The sequence below is a fragment of the Capra hircus genome, chromosome 11 (assembly GCF_001704415.2).
Source record: "Capra hircus breed San Clemente chromosome 11, ASM170441v1, whole genome shotgun sequence".
NCBI lineage: Eukaryota > Metazoa > Chordata > Mammalia > Artiodactyla > Bovidae > Capra > Capra hircus.
The window spans coordinates 29716298-29744082 of record NC_030818.1 but is presented as its reverse complement, the minus strand read 5'-3'; the positions used below and the strand labels follow the sequence as shown (position 1 = coordinate 29744082).

At 36.1% G+C, this 27785-nt stretch overlaps 1 protein-coding gene across 1 annotated transcript in view; it reads left to right on the top strand.

Moving 5' to 3' along the window:
* Positions 1-27785, top strand: part of FBXO11 (F-box protein 11) — a 110535-nt gene that overhangs the window by 81384 nt on the left and 1366 nt on the right. The window contains exons 5-22 of the mRNA XM_018055205.1: positions 3025-3154; positions 4276-4359; positions 4456-4588; positions 5685-5791; positions 5877-5988; positions 6070-6176; positions 6258-6395; positions 15022-15239; positions 19388-19473; positions 20328-20422; positions 21390-21512; positions 21596-21681; positions 22406-22482; positions 22579-22722; positions 25665-25775; positions 26536-26643; positions 26954-27062; positions 27621-27719. Of these exons, the coding sequence (XP_017910694.1) occupies positions 3025-3154; positions 4276-4359; positions 4456-4588; positions 5685-5791; positions 5877-5988; positions 6070-6176; positions 6258-6395; positions 15022-15239; positions 19388-19473; positions 20328-20422; positions 21390-21512; positions 21596-21681; positions 22406-22482; positions 22579-22722; positions 25665-25775; positions 26536-26643; positions 26954-27062; positions 27621-27719 (2067 nt within the window). The remainder of the gene's footprint in view (positions 1-3024; positions 3155-4275; positions 4360-4455; positions 4589-5684; positions 5792-5876; positions 5989-6069; positions 6177-6257; positions 6396-15021; positions 15240-19387; positions 19474-20327; positions 20423-21389; positions 21513-21595; positions 21682-22405; positions 22483-22578; positions 22723-25664; positions 25776-26535; positions 26644-26953; positions 27063-27620; positions 27720-27785) is intronic.

Genomic DNA, 27785 nt, shown 5'->3' with positions numbered 1-27785 from the left:
CATCGGCAGTGGTTTTCAGTTCAGTTTAGCTGCTCAGTTGTGTCCGACTCTTTGCAACTCCATGAACCGCAGCACACCAGGCCTCCCTGTCCAACACCAACTCCCTGAGCCTACCCAAACTCCTGTCCATTGAGTCAGTGATGCCACCCAGCCATCTCATCCTCTGTTATCCCCTTCTCCTCCTGCCCTCAATCTTTCCCAGCATCGGGGTCTTTTCAAATGAGTCAGCTCTTCCCTTCAGGTGGCCAAAGTATGTTGGTCCTTCCATTGAACACCCAGGACTGACCTCCTTTAGGATGGTCTGGTTGGATCTCCTTGCAGTTCAAGGGACTCTCAAGAGTCTTCTCCAACACCACAGTTCAAAAGCATCAATTCTTCAGTGCTCAGCTTTCTTTATAGTCCAACTCTCATATCCATACATGACTACTGGAAAAACCAGAGCCTTGACTAGACAGACTTTTGTTGGCAAAGTAATGTCTCTGCTTTTTAATATGCTGTCTAGGTTGGTCATAACTTTCCTTCCAAGGAGTAAGTGTCTTTTAATTTCATGGCTGCAGTCTGGAGCCCCCCAAAATAAAGTCTCTCACTGTTTCCATTGTTTCCCCATCAATTTGCCATGAAGTGATAGGACTGGGTGCCATGATCTTAACTTTTTCACTGTTCAGTTTTGAGCCAGCTTTTTCACTCTCTTTCACCCTCATCAAGAGTCCTCTTTGCTTTCTGCCATTAAAGTGGTATCAGCTGCATATCTGAGGTTATTGATATTTCTCCCACCAATCTTGATGCCAGCTTGTGCTTTATCCAGCCCAGCATTTTGCATGATGTACTCTGTATATAAGTTAAATAAGCAGGGTGGCAATATACTGCCTTGACGTACTCCTTTCCCGATTTGGAACCAGTCTATTGTTCCATGTCCGGTTCTAACTGATGCTTCTTGATCTGCATACAGATTTCTCAGGAGGCAGGTCAAGTACTCTAGTATTCCCATCTCTCTCTGCCTTTGTTCCTCTGCCTTTTCTAAATCCAGCTTGAACATCACTGGAAGTTCATGGTTCTTGTATTGTTGAAGCCTGGCATGGAGAATTTTGAGCATTACTTTGCTAGCATGTGAGATGAGTGCAATTGTGCGGTAGTTTGAACATTCTTTGGCATAGCCTCTCTTTGGGATTGGCATGAAAACTGACCTTTTCCAGTCCTGTGGCCACTGCTGAGTTTTCCAGATTTGCTGGCATATTGAGTGTGGCACTTTCATAGCGTCATCTTTTAGGATTTGAAATAGCTCTACTGGAATTCTATCACCTCCACTAGCTTTGTTCATAGTGATGCTTCCTAAGGCCCACTTGACTTGGCGTTCCAGGATGTCTGGCTGTAGATGAGCGATCACAACATCATGGTTATCAGGGTCATGAAGATCTTTTTTGTATAGTTCTTCTGTTAATAATATCTTCTGCCTCTGTTGGGTCCATACCATTTCTGTCCTTTATTGTGTCCATCTTCGCATGAAATGTTCCTTTGGTATCCTTAATTTTCTTGAACAGATCTCTAGTCTTTCCCATTCTGTTGTTTTCCTGTATTTCTTTGCACTGATCACTGAGGAAGGCTTTCTTATCTCTCCTTGCTGTTTTTTGGAACTCTGCATTCAAATGGATATATCTTTCCTTTCCCAGTTACCTGTTTATCACAAATGTTGGTTATCAGTCCAGGCAGTGTTTTTAAAACTATAAGAAAGAAAGTGAAGTCACTCAGTCATGTCTGACTCTTTGTGACCCCATGGGCTGTAGCCTGTCAGGCTCCTCAGTCCATGGATTTTTCCAGGCAAGAATACTGGAGTGAGTTGCCACTTCGTTCTCCAGGAGATCTTCCTGACCCGGGGATTGAACCTGGGTCTCTGGGTTCCCAGGTTCGCATTGTAGGCAGACGCTTTATCATCTGAGCCACCATCTGAGTACTTATTTAAAACAATAAAGGAAGTACTTTTTCTGCTATTTGTCAGTTAAAAGCTACTGAGTGATTTTGGAGAATGCTTTTCATTCCATTGGTTTTTAGAAACTGAACTAAGTCTAATTTAAAACAGCTAATAGTTCAGTAAGAATGTAGATTTTGTATATAGCTTTTAGAAAAGAGTTTGGACAGTTGTATTTTTGAACCATGAAATATGTGTGCCCTTTGACCCAGGAATTCCACTTCTGAAAATTTGTTTACGTTATGTACAAATTTTTCATAATAGCGTAGTTAATAGTGGGAGAAAGCTAGAAATAATCAAAGTCTAGCAACAAGGGATTGGACTAAAAGTAAACAGTGTTATGTCTACTTAAAGGGTTGTGATATAGTCTTTAACAGTGAACTTTACAGTTTTTAATAACATGGGAATATGCTATATTATGAAAAATGAAAGGAGAATACAAAAATGTTACATTATCACAATTGTAATAAATGAAACTCTGTAGCTAAAAAGACTGAAAAGAAATACAGTAAATTGTTAATAGTTAACATATTAAAAGTAGGTTATCTCTTTCATACTTTACTGTATTTTACAGCAGCTATATGTATTACTTCTATGATGCTAAAAATAAGGTACACTTTAAGAAAGAAAATTATATTTGTATTGGAAAGCAAAAAGGGAATGTTAAAAGAGCAGAAGAAGAAACATTTGTTTTGTACAAGAAATTATATAGTAGTTAACTATCACTCCATTCCTAAGATTTGATGATTTGAGATCAGACATACATGAAACATCATTGTTTAAAATAATCCTTTTAAATTATAACTGTATGTGGCTTTTATAGTAAGGGTGGCTTTTATTTTCCTTTAACTAAACAATCAGACTTTAAAGAATTGATGCATTCTTTTAGGTAGACTACTTTACTTTTTATATGCAGTTATATTATTTTAGCCAAAAATTTTATTTTTACATTTACAATGCTGCTCTTTCATATTCTTATGAGTTTTTGAGGCCTCAAATAATTTTTATAGTTGTTTAAAGAATATTTTATGAAGAAATCTTAAACCCCTTTCCCCCTCCAGGAAACGATTGTACATGGAAGTATTCGAGTATACCCGCCCTATGATGCACCCTGAACCTGGCAAATTCTACCAGATTAATCCAGAAGAATATGAACACCCAAATCCATGGAAAGAGAGTTTCCAGCAGTTGGTATGAAGTAGAAATGGAAAATACTGATTTTATATTATATATATTTTAAATAAAAGTTTTAAAATATATAATGTTTTATTATATTTATATATTTATAAATATATTTTTATAAAAGTTCCTTTTTTCAAAATTTAAATTCAAGTATAGGTTTCACGGGAATTTCCTGGTGGTCCAGCGGTTAGGACTTCACACTTTCACTACTGAGGGCTGGGGTTCAATTCCTGGTCAGGAAACTAAGGTCCCAGAAGCCACGCAGCATGGCCAAAAAAAAAAAGAATAGGTTTCTCAAGTCAGTACACATTTATCAGCCAGCAAAGGAATCAGCAGTTCTTTTCACTACTGGCATATTTATTAATAATTTAAACAGTAGCCGTAAGTATCAGTAGCCTGAAAGCAGTTATACTTTCTTTGGATCTCTTTCAACTTATATTTCAATTATTACTATTGAGTAGTTATTTAGAATTTCACAGAATTCCCTTGGTAGTCCAGTGGTCACATTTAGCTTTATTTTCATATGGTCCTTTATAAATAGTTAACTACCCAGCTAGGGGTGATTTTGTTCCACAGGGGATATTTGGTGGTGTCTGGAGACATTTTTGGTTTTCACAACTGGAGAAGAGACTGCTTCTGATACCTGATGGTTAGAGTCCAGTGAAAAGTGAAAGTGAAAGCCAAACAATCGTGTCTGGCTCTTTGTGACCCCATGGACTGTGTAGTCCATGGAATTCTCCAGGCCAGAATACTGGAGTGGGTAGCTTTTCCCTTCTCCAGGGGATCTTCCCAACCCAGGGATCGAACCCAGGTCTCCCGCATTGCAGGCAGATTCTTTACTAGCTGAGCCACAAGGGAAGCAGATGCTACTAAACATCCTACAATGCACAGAATAAGCCCCTACAACAAAGAATCTGTTACAAACTATCAGTAGTGCTGAGGATGAAAAACCATGTCCTTACTTGATATTACTGAGTCATAAACTGTTCCAGATTTTACATTGCAATATGCATCAGAAAATCAGTTGGACTAATAATTATTTTTGAAAATTAATTTTAAAAATTCATGTAGTACTAGTTTAGACTATAGTGTTTATACTAGTAGTCAGTGTTTTGTTTTTGATGTTTTAGTATAAAGGTGCACATGTAAAGCCAGGATTTGCTGAACATTTCTACAGTAACCCTGCAAGATACAAAGGAAGAGAAAACATGTTGGTATGTTTGATTTGTCTTTTTCTAAGATTTAAAATGATGATCTTACAGTTCTATACTGACATGTTTTTGCGGGGGGGGGTTGTTTGTTTGTTTTAGTACTACGATACAATTGAAGATGCCCTTGGTGGGGTACAAGAAGCTCATTTTGATGGACTTATCTTTGTTCATTCTGGAATATATACTGATGAATGGATATATATTGAATCTCCAATCACCATGATTGGTGCAGGTATTTTGAAATGTGTTGTCATTAGAATTTTAATACTTTATATATGTGATGGGTTTTTTAAAAATGCTGGTTACTTAAAATCCAGATAAACCTTGATAATACCTTAATTGTAGGAAAAAATTAGAAATGTCATGTATATTTTATATGATGGAAATGAAAACTTTAGAGTTCAGAAATTATAAATGTATCTGTTTCTCTTGGGGGAATGTGTATAATTCTTGATGCCAATAGTTTGTCCAACTGCTTTAGTTAATAAGGAGAGAAAAATATTTGTTTTATCTTTTACTTGAAAATACAGAGGCTAATGTTTTTATTGCTGTGTTTTTAATGAAACAAATGTGCTTTTAAAATACTTTCCATGCTGTTTCAAAGTTGTTTTTATGGTCACATTTCTAAAAATAAATGTAATGTTTATTGAGCACTGATCAGTTATTTGAAAATTTATGGGCTCTTTGATTTTTTTTTAAGGATACAGTAGTATAAGACCATTTTAATATAGCAAGTAGTTGTTACTACTCGCTTTTTTAATGAGATTTGCATTTACTGCCCTTCTTCCCTCCCCTATTTCCACATCAAAGAAAAGTGAAAGTATAGAGAAATTTTGCCTACTAATTTTCATTATTTTCCAAGTCAAGACCAGTACTGAAAATAAGCTTAAGTAAAGAGGATTCTTTCTTTCTCTCCCTGCTCACCATCCCCTTCTTTCTTCTCTCTGAATGTTGTTTTCTGGTGCTACTGGTAGTGATTTGGTTTCCACAAGAAACCCACATTTTCATATACCATTGCATTTGGTATTGAATACTATTTGTAGCTGAGTCTATTGAAAGTAGTATTATACATGAATTTGAGTTACAGTGATGCTTAAATAATGTCTGCGTTAAGTATGACAAGTTATCTGATAAAATGAGTATTAGTCCTGTCTACTCAATTCTGAGTTCCTTTAAAGTTCCTTCTCCAAAAGAACTACCCAATTTAAAACTGTAGAAAGGGTTCTATTGAATTATTAGTTTTATGGCAGAGTATTTTTACTGACTAAGAAAGTAATTTTTTGATCTGTCTCATGAAAGTAATATGTTTTAAAATATTTTCTTCATAGCACCTGGAAAAGTAGCAGACAAAGTTATAATTGAAAACACTAGAGATTCAACCTTTGTTTTTATGGAAGGTTCTGAAGATGCTTATGTTGGATACATGACAATAAGGGTAAGAAATTATAAATTTTTAAGTACATATGTGGAAATATTTAAGGCTGTGGCTATTTATTTCAAACAAAATTTCTACTTTCCAGTTTAACCCTGATGACAAATCTGCTCAACACCACAATGCACACCACTGCTTAGAGATTACAGTAAATTGTAGCCCTATTATTGATCACTGTATCATCCGAAGTACATGCACAGGTTAGTGTTCCCATTATGTTTTATTATAAGTTAGTCATTGTGTTGCCCGACAGAATTTTAAATAAATTGTTTTTCTTACAGTTGGCTCTGCAGTATGTGTTAGTGGTCAAGGAGCATGTCCCACTATCAAGCACTGTAACATCAGTGACTGTGAAAATGTTGGACTTTATATAACAGATCATGCACAGGTATTTTTTAATTTTGTGGGGTTTTTCCTTTTCTGTTTTTTTTTTAATGTGCTAATGTTTATTTCTGGTTAATTGTTGTAGGGAATATATGAGGATAATGAAATTTCCAATAATGCTTTAGCTGGGATTTGGGTTAAAAATCATGGAAACCCAATTATTAGACGGAATCATATTCATCATGGACGTGACGTTGGTGTATTCACATTTGATCATGGCATGGTAAGAACAGTTATTCTTAATTTGAAAAAATACTAATGTATTAGTTAAATTTCAAATAGGTGTCAGCATTTTATCATCACCAAATTGTTGAATTGAAGAGTATAAGTCTAAAATAAGATTAAAAATTAAAGTGAATATGCAATATCAATTCTGTAAATTCTTGAATCTAACATTCTATACATGTAGAGAAGATGGAGTCCTTAGAGAATTGATACAATCTTTGAGGAGAGTAAGGTCTAATCCAGTAGTTCTCAAATGTAAGTATGAATAAAAATCAACCAGATACAATAAATCAGAATTCTTCAGGATAGCACCCAGTATATGCATTTTTAGTAAGCACCATAAGTTAGTTTAATGCAGGTTGCTTTTTGTGTTTTTTTTTTTCTTGCCGTGCTGCACAGCTTATAGGATCTTAGTTCTCCAGCCAGGGACTGAACCTGAGCCCTCAGCAGTGAAAGCATGGTGTCCTAACCTGACCACTGGACTGCTAGGGGATACCTAACACCTAGTTTTTGTTGAAGTAATTTTTAAAAATCCTAGGACAACATTGGCAACATTTTTTGTTAAGAAGTCCAGGATAGGAGAGGAGATTGTAATGTGGTAACAAACAAGGGTATGATGAAGTTTTATTACAATTATGTGGTATTAATCAGACAACTTTGGAACATTGAATTGGGACATATAAAAATTGTCTATTAACAAAGGAAGTTTATTTTCAACTATTTGTGCCTGAAACCCTAACACAGAACCCTATTTTTTGCCGGCCACTTGTAGCATGTGACATCTTAGTTCCCCTACCAGGTATCAAACCCGTACTCCCTCAGTGGAAGTATGGAGTCTTAACCACTGGACCGCCAAAGAAGTCTGCCAAACTGTTAAAACTGAAGTAGACCAGGAAGGAGTACCCTTTTGTTAAATTCTGGTTAGATGTAAATAGTTTTCTTAATAGACCCCCCAGTTCATTGTATTCCTGGGATAACTATAACCTGAGAAAAACAGTTCACTTAAAAACTCATGCTGTATAGTTTGGGCCTATAAATAAGAAAGCACAGTGAAGATGACCACTTGTCTTTCTCCAGCTAGAATTTTAAAATTGACTTTTTTTTTTTGTAAATTGTAGCTGTTTTTTCCCAAGGAGTAGGAAAGAGGGGAGTTTGGAAATTAGGAGGTCTCAGCAAAAGTATGGAGGTTGTCAAAACATAAGAGTCTTCAGTGAATTCATCCTCGCTGGGTTCAAAACATAGCTTTGTGTAACCTTCAGCTCTTAACTTCTCAGAGCCTTGGACATGCACTGGCTCATTTATACAACACACATAGATTGGGTTCTGTGGTTGATGGCAATGATGGTCCTAATTCTTCACTCCTTCCTTTGGGCACACTCTTTGCTACCTAATTTTGCAGCGTCCTCTCACTTTCCCCTTGACCCTGGGCTCAGCCATGCAACTTGCTTTGGTCAGTTGGATGTTAGCAAACAAGATTCAGTCCAGAGTCTTGAAATGGGTATGTACCTCTGTCGTCACCATGAGAACATGCCCAGGGGAGTCCATTGGAAGATGAAAGATGTGTGAAGCAGATTCACATTACGGAAGCCAGCCTAGATCAGCTTTTGGCCAGCTGGTCCCCAGCAAAAATCAGCAGAGCCACCTAGCCAACTCTCCGGTCAACTAGTTTACCCCTAGACGTCTGAGAACAAAATCCTATTTTTGGCATAAGCTGAGCTTTGGGGCTTTTGTTGTGCAGAATTACTGAGTCATTGCAGCTACCATTACATGCTAGCCACTTCTACAAGACTGACTACAAAGTTATATAAGGGGATAATAGTGCCTATCTTGAAAGACCTTTGATGATTAAACAATATAATACATATAAAGTACTTATCTATTAATAAATGCTGCTATTAAAAAAAAAAGAGTCTTAAGAATCTACCCCCTCTTAGAGGCCTGTGTTGGTAATAATTTTTTTTTTCCCTAATTTTTCCTTTTTTTTTTTTTTTTAAATCACACCCTACCTATGGCCTGTAGAATCTTAGTTCCCCAACCAGAGATCAGATCCCTGCCCCCTGCATTGGGAGAGCGGAGTCTTAACCACGGATCATGAGGGAAGCCCTAGCAATAATTCTTAAATGGAATTCAAAATGGAACTCATATTTTTGTAATGAAACTATACTATGCTAGTATTTCTTTGCCTGTGTTGCCTTTAGACTTTGCCCCAGAGTTACATGAACAGTTTCAAGTATCATATTTATGCATGCCTCTGGTCTCTTTCGACTTCCCTGGTGGCTCAGAGGTTAAAGTGTCTGCCTGGAATGCAGGAGACCAGGATTCATTCCCAGGGTCGGAAAGACCCCCTGGAGAAGGAAATGGCAACCCACTCCAGTACTCTTGCCTGAAGAATCCCATGGAGGGAGGAGTCTGGTAAGCTACAGTCCATGGGGTCACAAAGAGTCGGACACAACTGAGCGACTTCACTCACTTCACTGGTCTCTTTCATAGATGATTTGAGGTACCAAAATAACTTTAACCTGAGTAAATTTCCTCATTTTTAAAAGACCTAATGCTGATGGTCACTTACTAAAATTCATCAAATAATACAGTCCCAGTACAGTTCACACAGTCCCAGTACAGTTTACATTTTATAGATTCAAGTTTATAAATTTTAAAAAGACAAATCTTGGGCGATCCTACAGATGAAATCTCATCAATCCTTAATGGAAATATATAAATTATATAGGCTTATAAGGAAAAAAATGGGAATAAAGCATATCTTGGGCCTCTCATCTATTTTAGTATTGTGATACAATCTTTTAAAATCTTTTGGTAGAATGTTCTTTATTATTAAGGTGTTTGTTGTGTTAGTTTCCATGATTGGTAGAGTATCACTAAGGTTAACCTTTTTAAAATTTGACTTTGTTTTTTAATAGAACTTCAGAGAACATCAGAGTAAATATTTAAATTAGTTTCTGTACTGTTCTCTGAAATTGTCTTTCCTCTTCCTTGTCTATGACCTCCTTAGAATTTAAACTCCTATATTGGCAAGAATGAATGGTGAAAGAATTTCTGTCATTTTTTTAATCTTAATATTTTAAAATATTACATGCCCTGTATAAAAGACATCCCTAGAATTTCAAAGGGTATGGTTCTAGAGTTTGTCATATTTAACTGCATGTTTAAACTTTTGAAAAATTATAAAAAATACTTCATATTTCACACCTCTGTACTCCATTATTTGTATCTTTATTTTTTTTGAGCACTTTAAAACATTTCTATTCCTACAGTTATTGGTCTGTATTTATATTTATTAACCTTCAGTCCTTTTATCACAGTTTTTCCATTCCTAATTTTATTTTGATTCATTCTTGGTGTGGCTATTCTTTCATCTAGCCATTTTGATTTTGTTTATTTTTAAAAGAAAGGCGTATGGGTATTGTAGTTTGAATTCTTCCTGCTTGAAAATGTCTACCCATTAACCTTTTAACTTTGCTGAGTATATAGTTTATTTTCTTTCACTCAGAATTGGGTAGTTGTTTTTATATTTCTATAATTGAGTGTGACTGAGAAGTCAGATCATTCTGGGTTTTTGTTTTTGTTTTTTCCTTTCTAATGGAGATTTGCTTTTCTACTTCAGTTATCCATGTGATGTTTTTGTTGTATGTTAATAGTTTTGTTTTGTTTTGTTTTTTACTACTTTTCTGTTTCATATATTCCTTTCTTTAGAGACTTAGTTATCTTCTCTATTACTTATGTTGTTCTATATTGTTTTGTTCTTTTCCTTTGTTCTGTGCTATGCTAAGTTGCTTCAGTCATGTGTGACTGTTGACAGTCCCATGGACTGTAGCCTAACCAGGCTCCTCTGTCCTTGGAATTCTCCAGGCAAGAATACTGGAGTAGGTTGCAGTGCCCTCCTCCAGGGGACCTTCCCAACCCAGGGATCAAACCCACATGTCTACGTCTTCTGTTTTGGCAGGCGGGTTCTTTACCACCAGCACCACCTGGGATTCTGTGTAATTTCCTCAAATCTGTGTATTTTACTGTGTCTACATATCTTTGTCTCTTTTTCTATTTTGTTTCCAGTATGGTTTTTATCTCTGATTCTTTTAATCTGTTTTTGTTTTATGGAATCCTTCTTGCATATATAAAACTGGAGACAATATTGTAATGAATTTCCCATGTATCCACCCTCCACGTTCAAACTTTCAATTCATGGTCAGTTTTATTTCATCTGTACTTCCTCATACATTGCTTATTCTCTTCTTTATTCTGAATTATTTTGAAACAAATCTCAGATATCGTCATCTCATCTGTAAACATTTCAGCATGTATCTTTCTTTTAAAGGTGGGATTCCTTCTTTTTCTTTTACATAACCACAGTGCCATTCTCACTCCTAAAATAATTTTTCTATCAACATCTACAGTTCCCCAATTCTTTGTGTTTTTTGTTTTAATATTCAGTCTGTTGCAGAGTATTATGTTCATAAAGTAAAATTAAAATATAGCAGTAGCAAATTGCTATAAAAACTTCAAGATACATATTCTAGGTTTATGAATTTTAACTCATGATAGATTGACAGTAGACAAAAACTATGTTGAAGTATGGTTTTCCTCTACTTTTTACTTTGGATAGTCCTCTTTAGATAAAAAATGCAAGTTTTAGATAGTAGAAGTTGTACATTAGTGTGTGCCTTCAGAGTTTCTTCTTGTGCCTAAATTATTTCTATGAAAATATTCCTGTGGGATTATTTCCTTCCTCTCCTGTGTTCTGTTCATGACACTAGATGTCACTGCGTAGTAGATCATTGGTTATGCTTGCTTATTAGAACAGTTACTTGGGGAAACATACCTAGCTAAAGGTGTATAGTACATTTGCTAGCTCTCACCTTAGTCTTCCTTATCCACATATCACAGTATTAGGCAAGTGTTTGATAGAGTATAGTTTGGGATTGTAGACGTTTATTTCAGTGAGGATAACATTTGTCTCTTTTTATTCATTCGTTTTTTATCTGGGGAGTTTAAGAGAAACTCTTGAATACCTTTCATTCTGTCATCTTTAATAAAGACTATTTCAATTCAAAAAATTTTAATGAAAAAATATTTAATCTCACCTTTTATTTTTATATCAATTTTAATTTTTTTAGCTTGGTAGAATGATCATTTTTAAGGACTTATATATCAGAGATTTAGAAATGCTTGTGCTGAAAAGTTAACAAGCTTTTATTTTAGAATATAAAAGAAGCTGTTAGCAATCTGGTATCTTCTGGTAGGGAAATAAATCATTTTATGATAAGGAGTAATCTGGGAAAATGTCTGTGCCCTTGGAGTTTTATATATATGTTAGAGCTTTCATGGTTTGCATCTTAAAAGGCAAAGTAGAATTACGTTTTCTTATGGTCCATTACACCATTTTGCACTAAAGGCATTTCTTAACAAAATAGATGCATTTCATTAAAAAGTATTTTAAAGCAAAATTACACTAACTGAATCCTTTAATTCATAACAATAGATTGGTTTTCTTATGATATTATAAAACTATGTGTCAATCAAGTGTTGCCCTTTCTGACTGTAATGAAATCACAGTTGTAGCAATGTAAGAGATTCTAAGAGCATGAAGGAAAAAAATTTCTTTTCAAAAAGTTTTTGCTACTTTCTTTTCTTGAAAGCTATCTTAAAACAAAAGATACAGATTACAACTCCCATCTTTGATAGGACATTTTTAACCTCTAAATTACAGTATGGTAAAATAACCATGTGCCTATGATCATGGTAACCAACTCAGATTAGAGCAGGTTCTAAAACTGCTTGTATTCAGGAAGAACCTAATATGAATACAAATATATTAAGAAGTGATTGAGGGGCCTCCCTGGTGGTCCAGTAGTTAGGAAACCACCTGCCAATGTAGGGGACACCAGTTCCATCCCTAATCCAGGAAGATCCCACATGCCTTGCGGCAACTAAGCCCGAGCCACAGCTACTGAGCCCACACTCCAGAGCCTGCGAGCTGCAACTACAGAAGCCCACACACTCTAGCGCCTGTGCTCTGTAACAGGAAAAGCCACTGCAGTAAGAAGGCCCACATGCTGCAAGCAGAGAGAGCAGCCCCTGCTCACCGCAACTTGAGAAAGCCCACACGCACCAGCAAAGACCCAGCACGGCCAAAAATTCTAAAAAAAGAAGTGATTAAAAATTCCCTGGCAGTCAACTGGTTAGTACTCCAAGCTTTCACGACAAGTGCATGGGATCTATCCCTAGTCTCCCGACAGGGAGTCCCTGCAAGCTGTGCCTCGCAGCCAACAAAAAAAAAAAGTGATTTAAACAACTAGTAGCAAGTTTAGGATAGAATTGTCACTGGATATCTAAGCAAAAGAAAACAAGATAATTGTAGGAGAGCAAAATCTCATCTTTCGTAATAGGAGATCAACACTTAATACCTAAAACTGCAAACTCAAGATAAGGCAGTACACATTTTCACTTAAAAATATGAAAGTAAGTCAAAAGAATTGAAAATGGGGACCTCTGGACAAGGGAAAATGAAGAAAGGGACTGCTGTTTGCCTTAGTAAACTTGTGGGTCCTAGTTGAGTCTCCTGAGTGTGCAAAATCAAAACCTAAAGAAAACAAGTAACTCACTGGTGGTCTAGTGGATAGAATCTGCACTTTCACAGCTGAAGGCTTGGGTTCAGTTCTTGTTCAGGGAACTAATATCCAGCAAGATGTGTGTGTTGCCGAAAAAGCAACCGTACATTTGAAAATTTTCTAGTAGATACACTGTAGCAAAGTATACTTGCAGTACCATATGTTGCACTAGCACAGCCAGAACATGACACTGTCCTGTCACTGGAATCTTCATAGAAGCCCAGTAAATAGCATACCTTTCCTGCCGCATTGTGAGCAAATTAAGAAATCAAAGCTATGAAGTAGCATAGGGAGGTTGAAATACCAGCTTCATTTCCCTTAAAGGTTAAATTGGATGATACAACGTAGAATGAGAACTAAATGGGTCTGTTTAACTGAACCCTGGAATAAAATGGGCTTATCTACTTAGTCACAGGCAATGTTCATGGAATAGTAAAGAAGGTATACTCCCCTAAGGGCAGCTCATTTCTGTGAGAAAAAGAGTGAAGCTGAATTGAGCATACTCACTTTATTGTTTCCCAAGTTTACCATTCAGGGTATATCATTCAACTCCTGACAGAGAGAGAAACAAGTTGAGCTCCCTTCTCAATGATGAAAACATCAAAATGTTGAATTGTTTCAATCTGACATTAATCTCTTTCAGTTTAATCTCTTTTACAATTTTTGTTTCTTCGATACTCAGTTTTGCCATAATAGTCTGTATACACCTGGTGTTGATCCTTTTTTTTTTTTTTTTTGGTATAAAAGAAGAAAAAATTTTTTCATATATTAAGGAGCTATTTTTGATGCAACCCCCCAATTTTTAAAAAAGAGTAAGTTTATAACCTATATGCTAACAGGTAAGTTATAAGTGATTTGTACTTTATTTATGGGAAATGAAACCTGAAAACTACTTCTAAATGTTATTCTCAGAGAGACATTTTCTTAGAGAGTTAAATATGTAGTATATTAGAATACTCAGAGTTACATCCTGTTTTAACCTCTACTAGATTTGGCAAAAAGTTTACCAAGTCATGTTTGAGTGCTTACCCTATGTAAAATCTTAAATAGATGCTCCAGAAGTTAGTAAAAGAGGCACCCTTTCTCTTCAGGAGCTTATAATCAGGTAAAAATGGATATAACAAATTAAGCACAAGATAGTACATGGAAGTAGCATAAGAAAATACTTAGTGCTAAAGGGAATTTAATGAGAGGGGAACACACTGAGTTTTTGAAGGGAGATAGACAAGGAGTGTGAAATGGCCTCTAGGAGTGCTGTCATTTAACTTTCATTTTTTCCTCTAACATTCAGTCTGACTGGGTCTTAGAATTTAAGACATCACTATTACAGTAATGTTTATTATCTTTAGAAAATAAGTAAAATATATCCATTGTAGAAAGTCCTAAGAAATTAGGAGAAGCATAAAGGATATGCATAAACATGCATAATACCACTGCTCATTTAATCACACTGTCATATTCTTGTTTTATCCTTCAGGTTTTTTGTGGGTTTTTTTTTTTTTTTTCCAAATAGAATTGAGATCATATTGAATGTATATGAATGTCTTCACAATATTTTGAGTCAGTTATCTGTTGTGCTAAAATGAACATTATTATGTCTTTTACTGTAGTCTCTGATTATGTCCTTTGGTCAACTTTTTAATAGTTGATTTTTGGGACATTTTTAAGGTTTTCTTTAATACTTAAATAAACCTTTTGTTGAATATATATTTTTACTCGGTAATGGTATTTATTTGCGTTTATTGAATAAATCTTTCCCTATTTTTCTTTCCTGCCTTTGAATATACTCACATTAATTAGAGGATTTAATTAATTCAAATTAATTAAATGCTTAAAACATTTAAATGTTTATAATTTGAAATTTAGTATATATCTGTCTCTGTTTCATTCTTAACTTTTGAATGTTTCTAATACTTAATGTGGAGTATACATTTAAAAGGTTTAAGTCATTTCTTTTTGGAAAGTAGCCTTATCTTCAGGCTTAATTTCTGTGTTTTCCAGGGTTACTTTGAAAGCTGCAACATACACAGAAACCGGATAGCAGGCTTTGAAGTAAAAGCTTATGCTAACCCCACAGTGGTTCGATGTGAAATTCATCATGGGCAGACCGGGGGAATATATGTTCATGAAAAAGGAAGAGGACAATTCATAGAGAATAAAATCTATGCAAACAACTTTGCAGGTGTATGGATTACCTCAAATAGTGACCCAACAATAAGGTATTTCTATATAATTATGGAAGAGAATTATATTTTCACTTTATGTTTTGTGTTATACAAAGAGTTAAGATATTTAGCTTTAACTCTGTTTTTCCTAGACACCTGATTACTATAAAATAGATTTACCTAATAAAAGTCTGTTCATCTGAATGAACATAGCTATTGCATTTATTTTGCGGTGTTTTTTACTAGTGATCTCATCCATGTAACCTATTTTTTATGAAAAATTAGAAATGCCGTGATTTTCGTTTTAAATTCATCAAACTTCATTATAGATGAGTAAATAGGTCTGTGATCTTCTCTTGAAATCTGAGTGATCTGTCTTATCCTTTTTCTTTGTTTCTGAGATCAGATAGGTATTAATTATCTCTTAAGATATTTAGACAAAGAGACCAAGATAACAAAAGAGTCAAAACTTTAAGCTGTCAGTTCCTAACACTCCCTCTGGCCACAGCAAGGAAACAAACAGATCCAGTCTTTTTTATCATTATTTATTTTATTTTTGGCTAAGCGGGGTGTTCATTGGTGTTCGTGGACTGTCTCTAGTGGCAGAGAGTGGAGTCTGCTCTCTAGTTGCAGTGTGTGGGCTTCTTGTTGCAGTGGCTCCTCTTTGTTTCAGAGCACAAGCTCTAGAGCGTGGGCTCAGTAGTTGTGGCACATGGTATTAGTTGCCCCAGTGCTTATGGAATCTTCCAAAGTCCCCTGCATTGGGAGGTGGATTTTTAACCACTGGACCACCAGGGGAATCCACAGAGCCAGTCTTATAGGCACTGGCTAAGACTGTAAATTCTTACCACATTCAGTATCACAGTAATCCAAGTCTATGCTCCAAACAGTAACGCTGAAGAAGCTGAAGTTGAACAGTTCTATGAAGACCTACAAGACCTTTTAGAACTAACACCCAAAAAAGATGTCCTTTTCATTATAGGGGACTGGAATGCAAAAGTGGGAAGTCAAGAAACACCTGGAGTAACAGGCAAATTTGGCCTTGGAATACGGAATGAAGCAGGGCAAAGGCTAATAGAGTTTTGCCAAGAGAATGCACTGGTCATAGCAAACACCCTCTTCCAACAACACAAGAGAAGACTCTACACATGGACATCACCAGATGGTCAACACCAAAATCAGATTGATTATATTCTTTGCAGCCAAAGATGGAGAAGCTCTATACAGTCAACAAAAACAAGACCGGGAGCTGACTGTGGCTTGGACCATGAACTCCTTATTGCCTAATTCAGACTTAAATTGAAGAAAGTAGGGAAAACCGCTAGACCATTCAGGTATGACCTAAATCAAATTCCTTATGATTATGCAGTGGAAGTGAGAAATAGATTTAAGGAACTAGATCTGATAGAGTACCTGATGAACTATGGACTGAGGTTCATGACTTTGTATAGGAGACAGGAATCAAGACCATCCCCATGGAAAAGAAATGCAAAAGAGCAAAATGGCTGTCTGGGGAGGCCTTACAAATAGGTGTGAAAAGAAGAGAAGCAAAAAGCAAAGGAGAAAAGGAAAGATATAAGCATCTGAATGCAGAGTTCCAAAGAATAGCAAGAAGAGATAAAGACTTCCTCAGCGATCAGTGCAAAGAAATAGAGGAAAAGAACAGAATGGGAAAGACTAGAGATCTCTTCAAGAAAATTAGCGATACCAAGGGAACGTTTCATGCAAAGATGGGCTCGATAAAGGACAGAAATGGTATGGACCTAACAGAAGCAGAAGATATTAAGAAGAGGTGGCAAGAATACACAGAAGAACTGTACAAAAAAGTTCTTCACGACCTGGATAATCATCTATGGTGTGATCACTCACCTAGAGCCAGACATCCTGGAATGTGAAGTCAAGTGGGCCTTAGAAAGCATCACTACAAACATAGCTAGTGGAGGTGATGGAATTCCTGAAAGATGATGCTGTGAAAGTGCTGCACTCAATATGCCAGCAAATTTGGAAAACTCAGCAGTGGCCACAGGACTGGAAAAGATCAGTTTTCATTCCACTCCCCAAGAAAGGCAATGCCAAAGAATGTTCAGACTACCACACAATTGTACTCATCTTACACACTAGTAGAGTAATGCTCAAAATTCTCCAAGCCAGGCTTTAGCAATACGTTAACCGTGAACTTCCAGATGTTCAAGCTGGTTTTAGAAAAGGCAGAGGAACCAGAGGTCAGATTGCCAACATCCGCTGGATCATCGAAAAAGCAAGAGAGTTCCCAGAAAAACATCTATTTCTGCTTTATTGACTATGCCAAAGCCTTTGACTGTGTGGATCACAATAAACTGGAAAATTCTGAAAGAGATGGGAATACCAGACCACCTGACCTGCCTCTTGTGAAACCTATATGCAGGTCAGGAAGCAACAGTTCAAATGGAACATGAAACGACAGACTCGTTCCAAATAGGAAAAGGAGTATGTCAAGGCTGTATATTGTCACCCTGCTTATTTAACTTCTATGCAGAGTACATCATGAGAAATGCTGAGCTGGAAGAAGCACAAGCTGGAATCAAGATTGTGGGAGAAATATCAATAACTTCAGATATGCAGATGACACCACCTTTATGGCAGAAAGTGAAGAGGAACTACAAAGCCTCTTGATGAAAGTGAAAGAGGAGAGTGAAAAAATTGGCTTAAAGTTCAACATTCAGAAAACGAAGATCATGGCATCTGGTCCCATCACTTCATGGGAACTAGATGGAGAAACAGTGGAAACAATGTCAGACCTCATTTTTTTGGGCTCCAAAATCAGTGCAGATGGTGACTGCAGCCATGAAGTTAAAAGACACTCCTTGGAAGGAAAGTTATGACCAACCTAGATAGCATATTCAACAGCAGAGACATTACTTTGCTGACTAAGGTCCGTTGAGTCAAGGCTCTGGTTTTTCCAGTAGTCATGTATGGATGTGAGAGTTGGACTGTGAAGAAAGCTGAGCGCCAAAGAATTGATGCATTTGAACTGTGGTGTTGGAGAAGACTCTTGAGAGTACCTTGGACTGCAAGGAGATCCAACCAGGCCACCCTAAAGGAGATCAACCCTGGGATTTCTTTGGAAGGAATGATGCTAAAGCTGAAACTCCAGTACTTTGGCCATCTCATGTGAAGAGTTAGCTCATTGGAAAAGACTGATGCTGGGAGGGATTGGGGGCAGGAGAAGAAGGGGACGACCGAGGATGAGATGGCTGGGTGGCCAACATCACGGACTCGATGGACGTGAGTCTGAGTGAACTCTGGGAGTTGGTGATGGACAGGGAGGCCTGGCGTGCTGTGATTCATGGGGTCGCAGAGTCGGACACGACTGAGCAACAGAACTGAACTGAACTGAAGACTGTAAAACAGAACTATTATAATGAAATCAATGACCATGAATTATTTCTGTAAAATTGTTTTTCACTGGCTTTATGAAAGTTGATTATGTGATTCCCATCTTAATTACTATTCAACAAATGCTTATAGATGAGCTAAGAGAAGTTCTTTTAAATGGATTAGCCCCTTTTTTTGTAAATATTAATAAGTTTTGTTTTTGTTTCCTTTGACCTTGCTTCTTATGGGATCCTAGTTCTCTGACCAGAGATCAGACCTGGGCCCTCTGAAGTGGAAGTGGAGGGTCCTAACCACTGGACTGTCTGGGAGTTCCCTGAATTAGCACTTTTGAGGGGAATTTTTAAGAATGCTGCTACTGCTGCTGCTAAGTCACTTCAGTCGTGCCCGACTCTGTGTGACCCCATAGATGGCAGCCCACCAGGCTCCCCAGTCCCTGGGATTCTCCAGGCAAGAACACTGGAGTGGGTTGCCATTTCCTTCTCCAATGCATGAAAGTGAAAAGTGAAAGTGAAGTCGCTCAGTCGTGTCTGACTCTGAGCGACCCCATGGACTGCAGCCCACCAGGCTCCTCTGTCCATGAGATTTTTCAGGCAAGAGTACTGGAGTGGGGTGCCAGCATCTCAAATACTGAATGGCTTTTCCAAAGCTTTAAGTCTTAGAATTGAAGGGAAATCATCTAGTTCCTCATTTCATAAATTAGGAAGCTGAGGCTCATAGAAGTTAAATAATTTTCTAAGGTCACATGAACATGGCTGGGCTTTTAATAAAACAAGCAAGCTTTTCTGAATAGATTCTTTTGTGTTTTTTATTTCCCCACATGATTATAGGGGGAATTCTATATTTAATGGAAATCAAGGTGGAGTTTACATCTTTGGTGATGGACGAGGCCTTATCGAAGGAAATGACATTTATGGTAAATATATTTTGTTCTGTAAAATTTTAGAGCCTGGCCTGTGTTCCTGTCATTAGTAAAGGGACCATTTTGAAACCTTCTGAATAGGAGAACTGATCTAGGTTCTTTAAATTCTCAATAAAGATTATTCTGTGGCATTTATTCACTTAACAAACATTTACTGAGTATCTACTATGTATTAGGCACTGTTCTACATACTAGGGATGAAAATAAAAGTAAGACCCTATTCTCACAGAGTGTCTGCAGTTCCCTTAGATTCATTCCATTGTTTAGCAATTTCTGTGGTAGTTTTATACACTTTGGTACTAATTAGAAAGGGAAAATACTTACTCCTCATTAAAACTTTCGAGGTATTAATTCAGTAAACAATTATTAGGTATCTGTGTGCTAGACAGTGATATGTTCCTGGGTGTCCTCTTTTGCTAATACTTACTGGATAATACACATAATTTTACTCATTGCTAGGTACTTTTTTGAGTACCTTACTTGAATTAAGTCATACAATATTTACATCAACCCTGTGAAGTATGCAGTATTAAATATTCCCCCACTTACTGGTCAGGAAACAAAGGTACAAGGAGGTTTAAGCAACTTAAAGTCACACAGGAACTACGTCAAATTCCTGGGAGTCAAAACTTAACAGCCTGACTCCAACATCTCTGGTCTTAACCACTATTCTTAGACTGCCTGCAATTGTTCTGCATCTTCTTACACTCCTAGTTTCCTTAGTTTTGTCCTGAAATCTTCATGGATCATAAGTATCTTTCTGAATATGACATATTTCACAGAATTGTGCTCTTACTATGTTCCATTAGGCTCCATATGTTGATATTGTAACTTTTATTTTTAAATAGGCAATGCATTAGCAGGAATTCAGATTAGGACAAACAGTTGTCCAATTGTTCGACATAACAAAATTCATGATGGCCAGCATGGTGGAATTTATGTGGTAAGTTAATAAATACAGTTAATTAATAAAGAACTTCATGAATCAAAGTTGGGGTAGAAAAGAGAATACAAAATTATGTCTACCTTTAAGTAGGCCATATTCAACTTTTTCTCTCTCCCAGTGTATGAATGACTTAATATTTTGTGTGTAGTGCTCTGTATAATTTTGTCAACTGACTAAATTTAAGCATAGGAGATAACACCTTTTTATTGAAATATCTAATTATAATGGCAGTATGGGCTGAACGCATACAATAAATGGTTGGCAGTCTGAGTTATACTTGTTACGCTAGAATTTGGCCAGTGTGATTACTATATGAGTCTCTAAGATTTTCCAAAAGTATTAATTAAAATCATATCACTGAGTATTAATAATGCTAGACTTGAATATTTTTATGTTCTGTAAAAGCCAGACATTTGACATGATGTTGAAACATAATTAAGCATCATACAAAATTTAAAAACCTATGTATTAGTGTATTAGTCCTGTGTCTTCTGTCATCATAGTATCTGACACTGTTATTCAAGTAAGAAAATGTAGAGAATTTCAGAAAGGTCCTTGTGTGATGCCAGGTGTGAGTCTAATTTTTATTCCTAGTTCTAGAAATGTTCATGTCTTAAATCTTCTACTGAAAATAAAAATGTTAGTAACTTGAACCTTGTTTTGAACCAGTGATAGGTTGAAATAATTATAACTTCTTACGTGAGAGAACTTTGGTTTGTTTTGTATCTTAGAATGAGATAAGAAAATCCAGTGCTGCTATTCTTAACCATAATAGATTTAAAAATACAAAAATACACAAAGGACAGTATAAAACCTTTGAGCTTAAACTCAGGTAAAGACTAGGTAAGAGAATGTTACCAGTTAGCTCTTTTTTTCTGGTCATAATTTGTCTCAAAAGGTAGACTGTACTGTAAATTACTTGGCTTATACAAGATGCATATTATAGTCAATAACTTTTATTTAGCATGAGAAAGGACAAGGCGTAATAGAAGAGAATGAAGTCTATAGTAATACTCTGGCCGGAGTCTGGGTGACAACTGGCAGCACTCCAGTACTGAGAAGAAATAGGATACACAGTGGCAAGCAGGTAAGGTTATGTTTGACTTAGTATGGGAAATTATTGTCTTATAAACATTTTTTTAATTTGAAAAAATTCTTTATTAATTTTAGGTTGGTGTTTATTTTTATGACAATGGACATGGAGTACTAGAGGACAATGATATTTATAATCATATGTATTCAGGGGTTCAGATAAGGTAAATGTCTTCACATTTGGCTTTCTTCGGGGAGGGAATTGTGAGTGTGTAGGGTAAATAGAAAAAATTACCTAGTTACTAAATGCTCAATCTTTATTCCTCATTTTGTACATGTATTCATATTCTATCATACTCTTGGCTTAAGTTGTGTGTAAGTTTTGGCTGAATGACACATATGCCGTAAGAGCTCATTTCCACTGTTGTGTCATCCAGTATGACAGTCCTTATCAGCTATCAGTGTACTCTATCATACTTGGAGAGTGGAAAGCTATGTAAAAATAACTGTAAGGTACCTACATGTCGTAGGTACTTATTAAATGGGAGCTTCTGTTTTTATGCTCATTCTGCAAAATTAATAGGCTTTAAATCCTCCTTTCTTGTATTTTACCAGTTTTTGGAATTGTAGTACTCCTGATCATATTTTATTTTACATATGAGGGGAGCATATAATAATAAATGTTGCTTAATCTAACCTCCTCAGTTTAGTTTACATATTAGGAGACTCTATAGTAATAATCTATAGCTAAGTCTGTTCTGTGGGAAGATAGAATTACACAAAATTAAGCCCGTTTCCTCACTGACAGACTTCTCAGAGTATCTTGAAGGTGATGTTTAATTATGTCATTAATTATTACAGTGATTATTGTGGGTTTAAAACCCACTGTTAACATGGGATGTGGGAGCAGAAGCAATGAGATAGTATTACTTTCTATTCTATCCATAGGACTGGAAGCAACCCCAAAATTAGGCGCAACAAAATCTGGGGAGGACAGAATGGTGGAATTCTAGTTTATAATTCTGGTATGTTTAATCTTTTACCTTTTTTTTTTTTTTCAGTGATATTATCTTTAGAAATACACTTTCTAAAAAACATAACCTAAATTTTTCCATTTATAGGTCTAGGCTGTATAGAAGACAATGAAATATTTGACAATGCAATGGCTGGAGTCTGGATTAAGACAGACAGTAATCCTACACTAAGAAGAAATAAAATCCATGATGGAAGAGATGGTGGCATCTGTATATTTAATGGGGGTCGAGGTATTGTTGTTAACTTTGCATTAGTTAAAAACCCAGTTTTCCATTATTCTTCCATATCTTTAATGATCAGTGACATTGCCAGTTAAAGTCATTGTAAGGGAATCATGGTCTTTCCTTATTAAATCTTGAGATGGCTTAGGAGGTTAGTGTCTAGAGTTAAAGGAGACATGTTTGCAGAATTTTTCTTCTCCTGTTATAGCTACTTTGTGCCGCTTTTTTAAGGCTTTTTTTAGTAAGGCTTTTTTAAGGTAGCAGAATTTGTTTACACCCCCTCTCTGGACTTTTTATTATCCAGAATAGTGATATGATTGTAATAAACTTTAAAGTCAAGTTATAGAACTAGCTGTGAAAAATTAATTGGTCTGTAAATATATAAAAATGTCTGTAGTCAGTAAGTATTGCTTATTTGTACCTGTTCACAACCATCTTTGTTAGAGAATTGAATTATTGAAGCCAAGATGTGCTCAGTTTGGTATCCATAAAGGTCAAATCAACTTTGCATTGAGGCAAAAGCTTACAGTCCCTGCCTCTTGCCAGTTTATTTTGTTCATAGAGACTATCGAATGCAAATTATCACCATTCCTGAAGTATCAGTAACCCAACATCATACATACCTTGTATAGATTAGCTAGTAATTACTCTAACATAGCAAGACTTAATCAACAAAATTTACTGCTACCAGCAAGCAGCATGATTCCATTAATGACATAGACTCTCAAGAAGCTTATAATCTAGTAGTTCAATAACTGACATAATCCTCTGATAGGATTCTTTATAAGATACAATGAGAAAACACAGTACAGAATTGTTGGTTTTATTTGTAAGGTGTTGGAAAAGGTTCTGGAGTAAAAGCACTCTTGAGCTGTGTCTTAGAAAAATGAGTATTTACTGGTAAGATGAGGGGTTAGGGGTTTGAAGGCCATTCTGGTATAGAACGTAGTTATTTCACTCTTTCATTTGTTCTAGTATATACTTACTAATTCGGAGAAGGCGATGGCACCCCACTCCAGTACTCTTGCCTGGAGAATGCCATGGACGGAGGAGCCTGGTGGGCTGCAGTCCATGGGGTCGCTAGGAGTCGGACACGGCTGAGCAACTTCACTTTCACTTTTCACTTTCATGCATTGGAGAAGGAAATGGCAACCCACTCCAGTGTTCTTGCCTGGAGAATCTTGCCAGGGACGGGGGAGCCTGGTGGGCTGCCGTCTCTGGCGTCGCACAGTGGGACATGACTGAAGCGACTTAGCAGCAGCATACTTACTAATTGAACATACCTGTGCCTAACACTGTGATACAGATACTGAAGATAAAATGGTGAATATAAAACAGAAATATAAAACATTCAGAAAGCTTATAGTCTAATGGAGTAGCACATTATAAACAACAGTCTAAAAGGAAACAGTGGTTTAGTAAGGCAAGAGATTCTGAAAGTTGAGGCTGGAAACGAGGCAGGGCCCAAATCATTAAAGGCTTTGTTTTCATATATGCAGTATAATGAAAAGGCTTTGTATGTATGCAGTAGTTTGGACTAGACCTTAGCAATAGTACTTGAGGAGCCTATAGTGGACATCTGCAAGATTAGAGGTAGGGTCTTGGAATAGTCAGGCTTCTCTTGTGGCTCAGTGGTATGAAGAATCCACCTGCAATGCAAGAGTCGAGGAGACGCATGTTTGATACATGGGTCGAGAAGATCCCCTGGAGGAGGGCATGGTAACCCACTGCAGTATTCTTGCCTGGAGAATCCCATGGACAGAGGAACCTGGTGGGCTACAGTCCATGGGGTCACAAAGAATCGGACACAACTGAAGTGACAGCACGCATGCACTCACACACTTGGAATAGTCTTTTCTAGGAGAAAAGGAATTTACAGGTTAATACTTAACAATTACAGATAGGTCAGATGTGTACAGAAATAAAAGCATTTCATGTCTTCAGGGAGCAGAGAAACACTAGTACATAACTAAATATGATTCAGTGTACATAAGTAGGTTTTATAGGAGTCATGTTAATACTTATTTAGTACTGTGTACTTTTACATGTATTAACTAATCCTCATAATAACCCTATTGTGGTAGGTGCTATTATGCCTGTTTTACTGATAAGGAAATTGAAATAAAGAGAAGTAATTTGCCCAGAGTTTGGAAGTGGTTAAGTCAGTATTTGAAGGCATGAAGTCTGATTCCTCAGTCTACTCTTAATCATCGTTATCATCCCAGAAGAGATAATTTGATAGAGGAAAACCAAAAACCTCCCAGAGGAAGTGACATTAAGAAGACAGACTATGGGAAGACACTGCAGAAAGAGGAAATAATATAAATCAAAGGCAATAGAGATAAAAATGTATAGTATATTCATAGTGTAAGTAATGTAGTGAAACAAGAGGGGTAGGTTGGGGGAATATTTTGAAAGACTGTAAACAGCAAGTTAAATTTTAAACTTTATTCTGTAAGTTTTTTATACTGATAAAGGGATATGATAGAGTTGTAGGGAACTTGGGGAAACAATAGCAGAAGAGAGACCGAAGTAAAGAAACTGACCAAGGAATGCTGATAGTGGCCAGAAAGAATTGGGGCTTGAATCTAAAGCATGGAGAATGCAGAGATCTTAAAAATACTTCCAGAGGAATTAATTCAGCAGTGTTGAGTAAGAATCAGCTTTATGCCTTGTGCCTCGGCACTGTGGATGCAGTGGTAAGCTATACATGGTCCTTGCAACCATGGGACTTCCAGTTTATTGGTTAGAATGCTTATCTGCTAATTTTAAAATTTTTGCTTAAATTTACTTAAATATTTGTGAATTACTAAACAAACTTTCAGTTGAAAAATCAGTGCTGTGAATTTTATAGTCCAGTTAATAAAAAACTAAAAACCTAAATACCACCAAAAAGACAGTAAAATTTGCTATGTGGATTAGCCCTAACCTGGGGAAATATTTCATTATAGGTCTCCTTGAAGAAAATGATATTTTCAGGAATGCTCAAGCAGGTGTTCTAATCAGCACTAATAGTCATCCAGTCTTGAGGAAAAACAGAATATTTGATGGATTTGCTGCAGGTTTGTATTTTCTTTTGTGACCTGTAGCTTGTTTGCTGTACATTAAATTGATTCTTGGTATAACATTTCTTAATAACTAAAGGTGTGCAGTGTGCTGTGGAAGTCGGCCGAATGCTTGTTTACAATTGCTTTTAAGAGTACCTAATCCAAGTTTTGGATTCAGTCCACGGGGTTGCAGAGTTGGACATGACTTAGTGACTGAGCTCACACAGTCCAAGTTTTGGATTCTTCTACTCTAAGCCAAACTTACAGTAGTTGTTCTTGTAGTTCAGTAGTAATTAAGAAGCATTAACTGGATAGAGTAATACTGGCTACCATTAGGAATAAAGATAAAATGCAAGCCCTCTGACCTCACAAATAATGTTTTTTAAAGATATTGGTAAGTAAAATTCAAGTATTATGCATATATTTCAACTTTTTGCCAGTAAAGACAATTTCTCTTAATTCTAAATAATCATCTAGCTCCTGCCTACACATATTTCTGGGTCCTATCTTCTTAGTTGGAGAGAAATTTTAAAATAATATCATTATCAATAGAGTATGAACCCTCTGTATTATTCCTTCCTTAGCAGGGATAGAGAACTAAGTGATTCAAATAAGCTTCCATTTTTTCTTTAGATGTTAGGAATTAATATACAATTTACTACACTTAACATACTTTTTATATAAAAGAACTAGTTTACTACATTTGCTATATTTCAGGTTTCTTTTAAGAAACTATATAAAGTGATGCATCTGCTGTTTGTAAATTTTGCTTCAGGTATTGAAATTACAAATCATGCAACTGCAACACTAGAAGGCAATCAAATTTTTAACAACCGATTTGGAGGCTTATTTTTAGCATCTGGTGTTAATGTGACAATGAAAGGTATGTTGGAATCTTGTGTTCTGCCTATAAGTGCACTAAATATACCATGAGAAGATAATCAGAAGTCATTGCTATCCAATAATTTAATTCCTATCACTGTACAGTAGTTAACCAGCAACTCAAGAGATGTATTTTGAAAGTTTTGTTTCAACTTATTCTGAATAGTTGGGAGTACCTTATACAAGGAAAACTCATTTCTATGGCAGGTTTTTTTTTTTTTAGTTCATTGATTAGTCTCTTTTAAAGCTCTTAAACTGTATTTTAAAGTCTTTATACTATAGAATATTGCTTATTTTTTCTTTTATTACAGATAACAAAATAATGAACAATCAAGACGCCATAGAAAAGGCTGTTAGTAGAGGCCAGTGTTTATATAAAATATCAAGTTATACCAGCTATCCCATGCATGATTTCTACAGGTATATTTGTTATTTGTCTTAAAAAAAGAGAGATACTAAGGTTTTCTCTCCTTAACTGACAAGAACTCGAACATTTTTAGCTTTCCCTTAAGTGTATGAGCTAAAAGAAAGTAAACTGGGTATTTGCTAATAGAATTTAACTGAAAATTATTAGCTGCCCACATTAAGTTCTGTGATCAGTCTTCTTGGAGGATCCTTTGTTTGAGACCATAAAATGTGGGAAAATGTAGTACTGTACAACTGTAGATACCACTGAAAATGCAAAACATTTATACTGTTTTCCTGGACTGTTATTAAGTATTCCTTTATATCCTAGCTACCATGAGTGGTTTTAATTCTCCTCTCCCCCATATTGACTCAATAAAGGTAGCTACTTGTTTTCCTTGGGAGACACAAAATAGGAAATTGTTAATAGTCCATTGAAGTCTCTTTTCAGAACTAGACTAGAACCACAAAACTTTTGGTCCTCTTAAAAGCCAAAGGTCGTAGGGTAATATATAACAGATTGCAGTATTCTGAATATGATTGAGGAAAATAATGTAAGCTTCTGTTTTTTAGATGTCACACTTGTAACACCACAGATCGAAATGCCATATGTGTGAACTGCATTAAGAAGTGCCATCAGGGACATGATGTAGAATTTATTAGACACGATAGGTATGTATGTAGCACACTTGCTATATTACTCAATTATTTTCCTCTCCTTACTTTCCTAATCTTTGG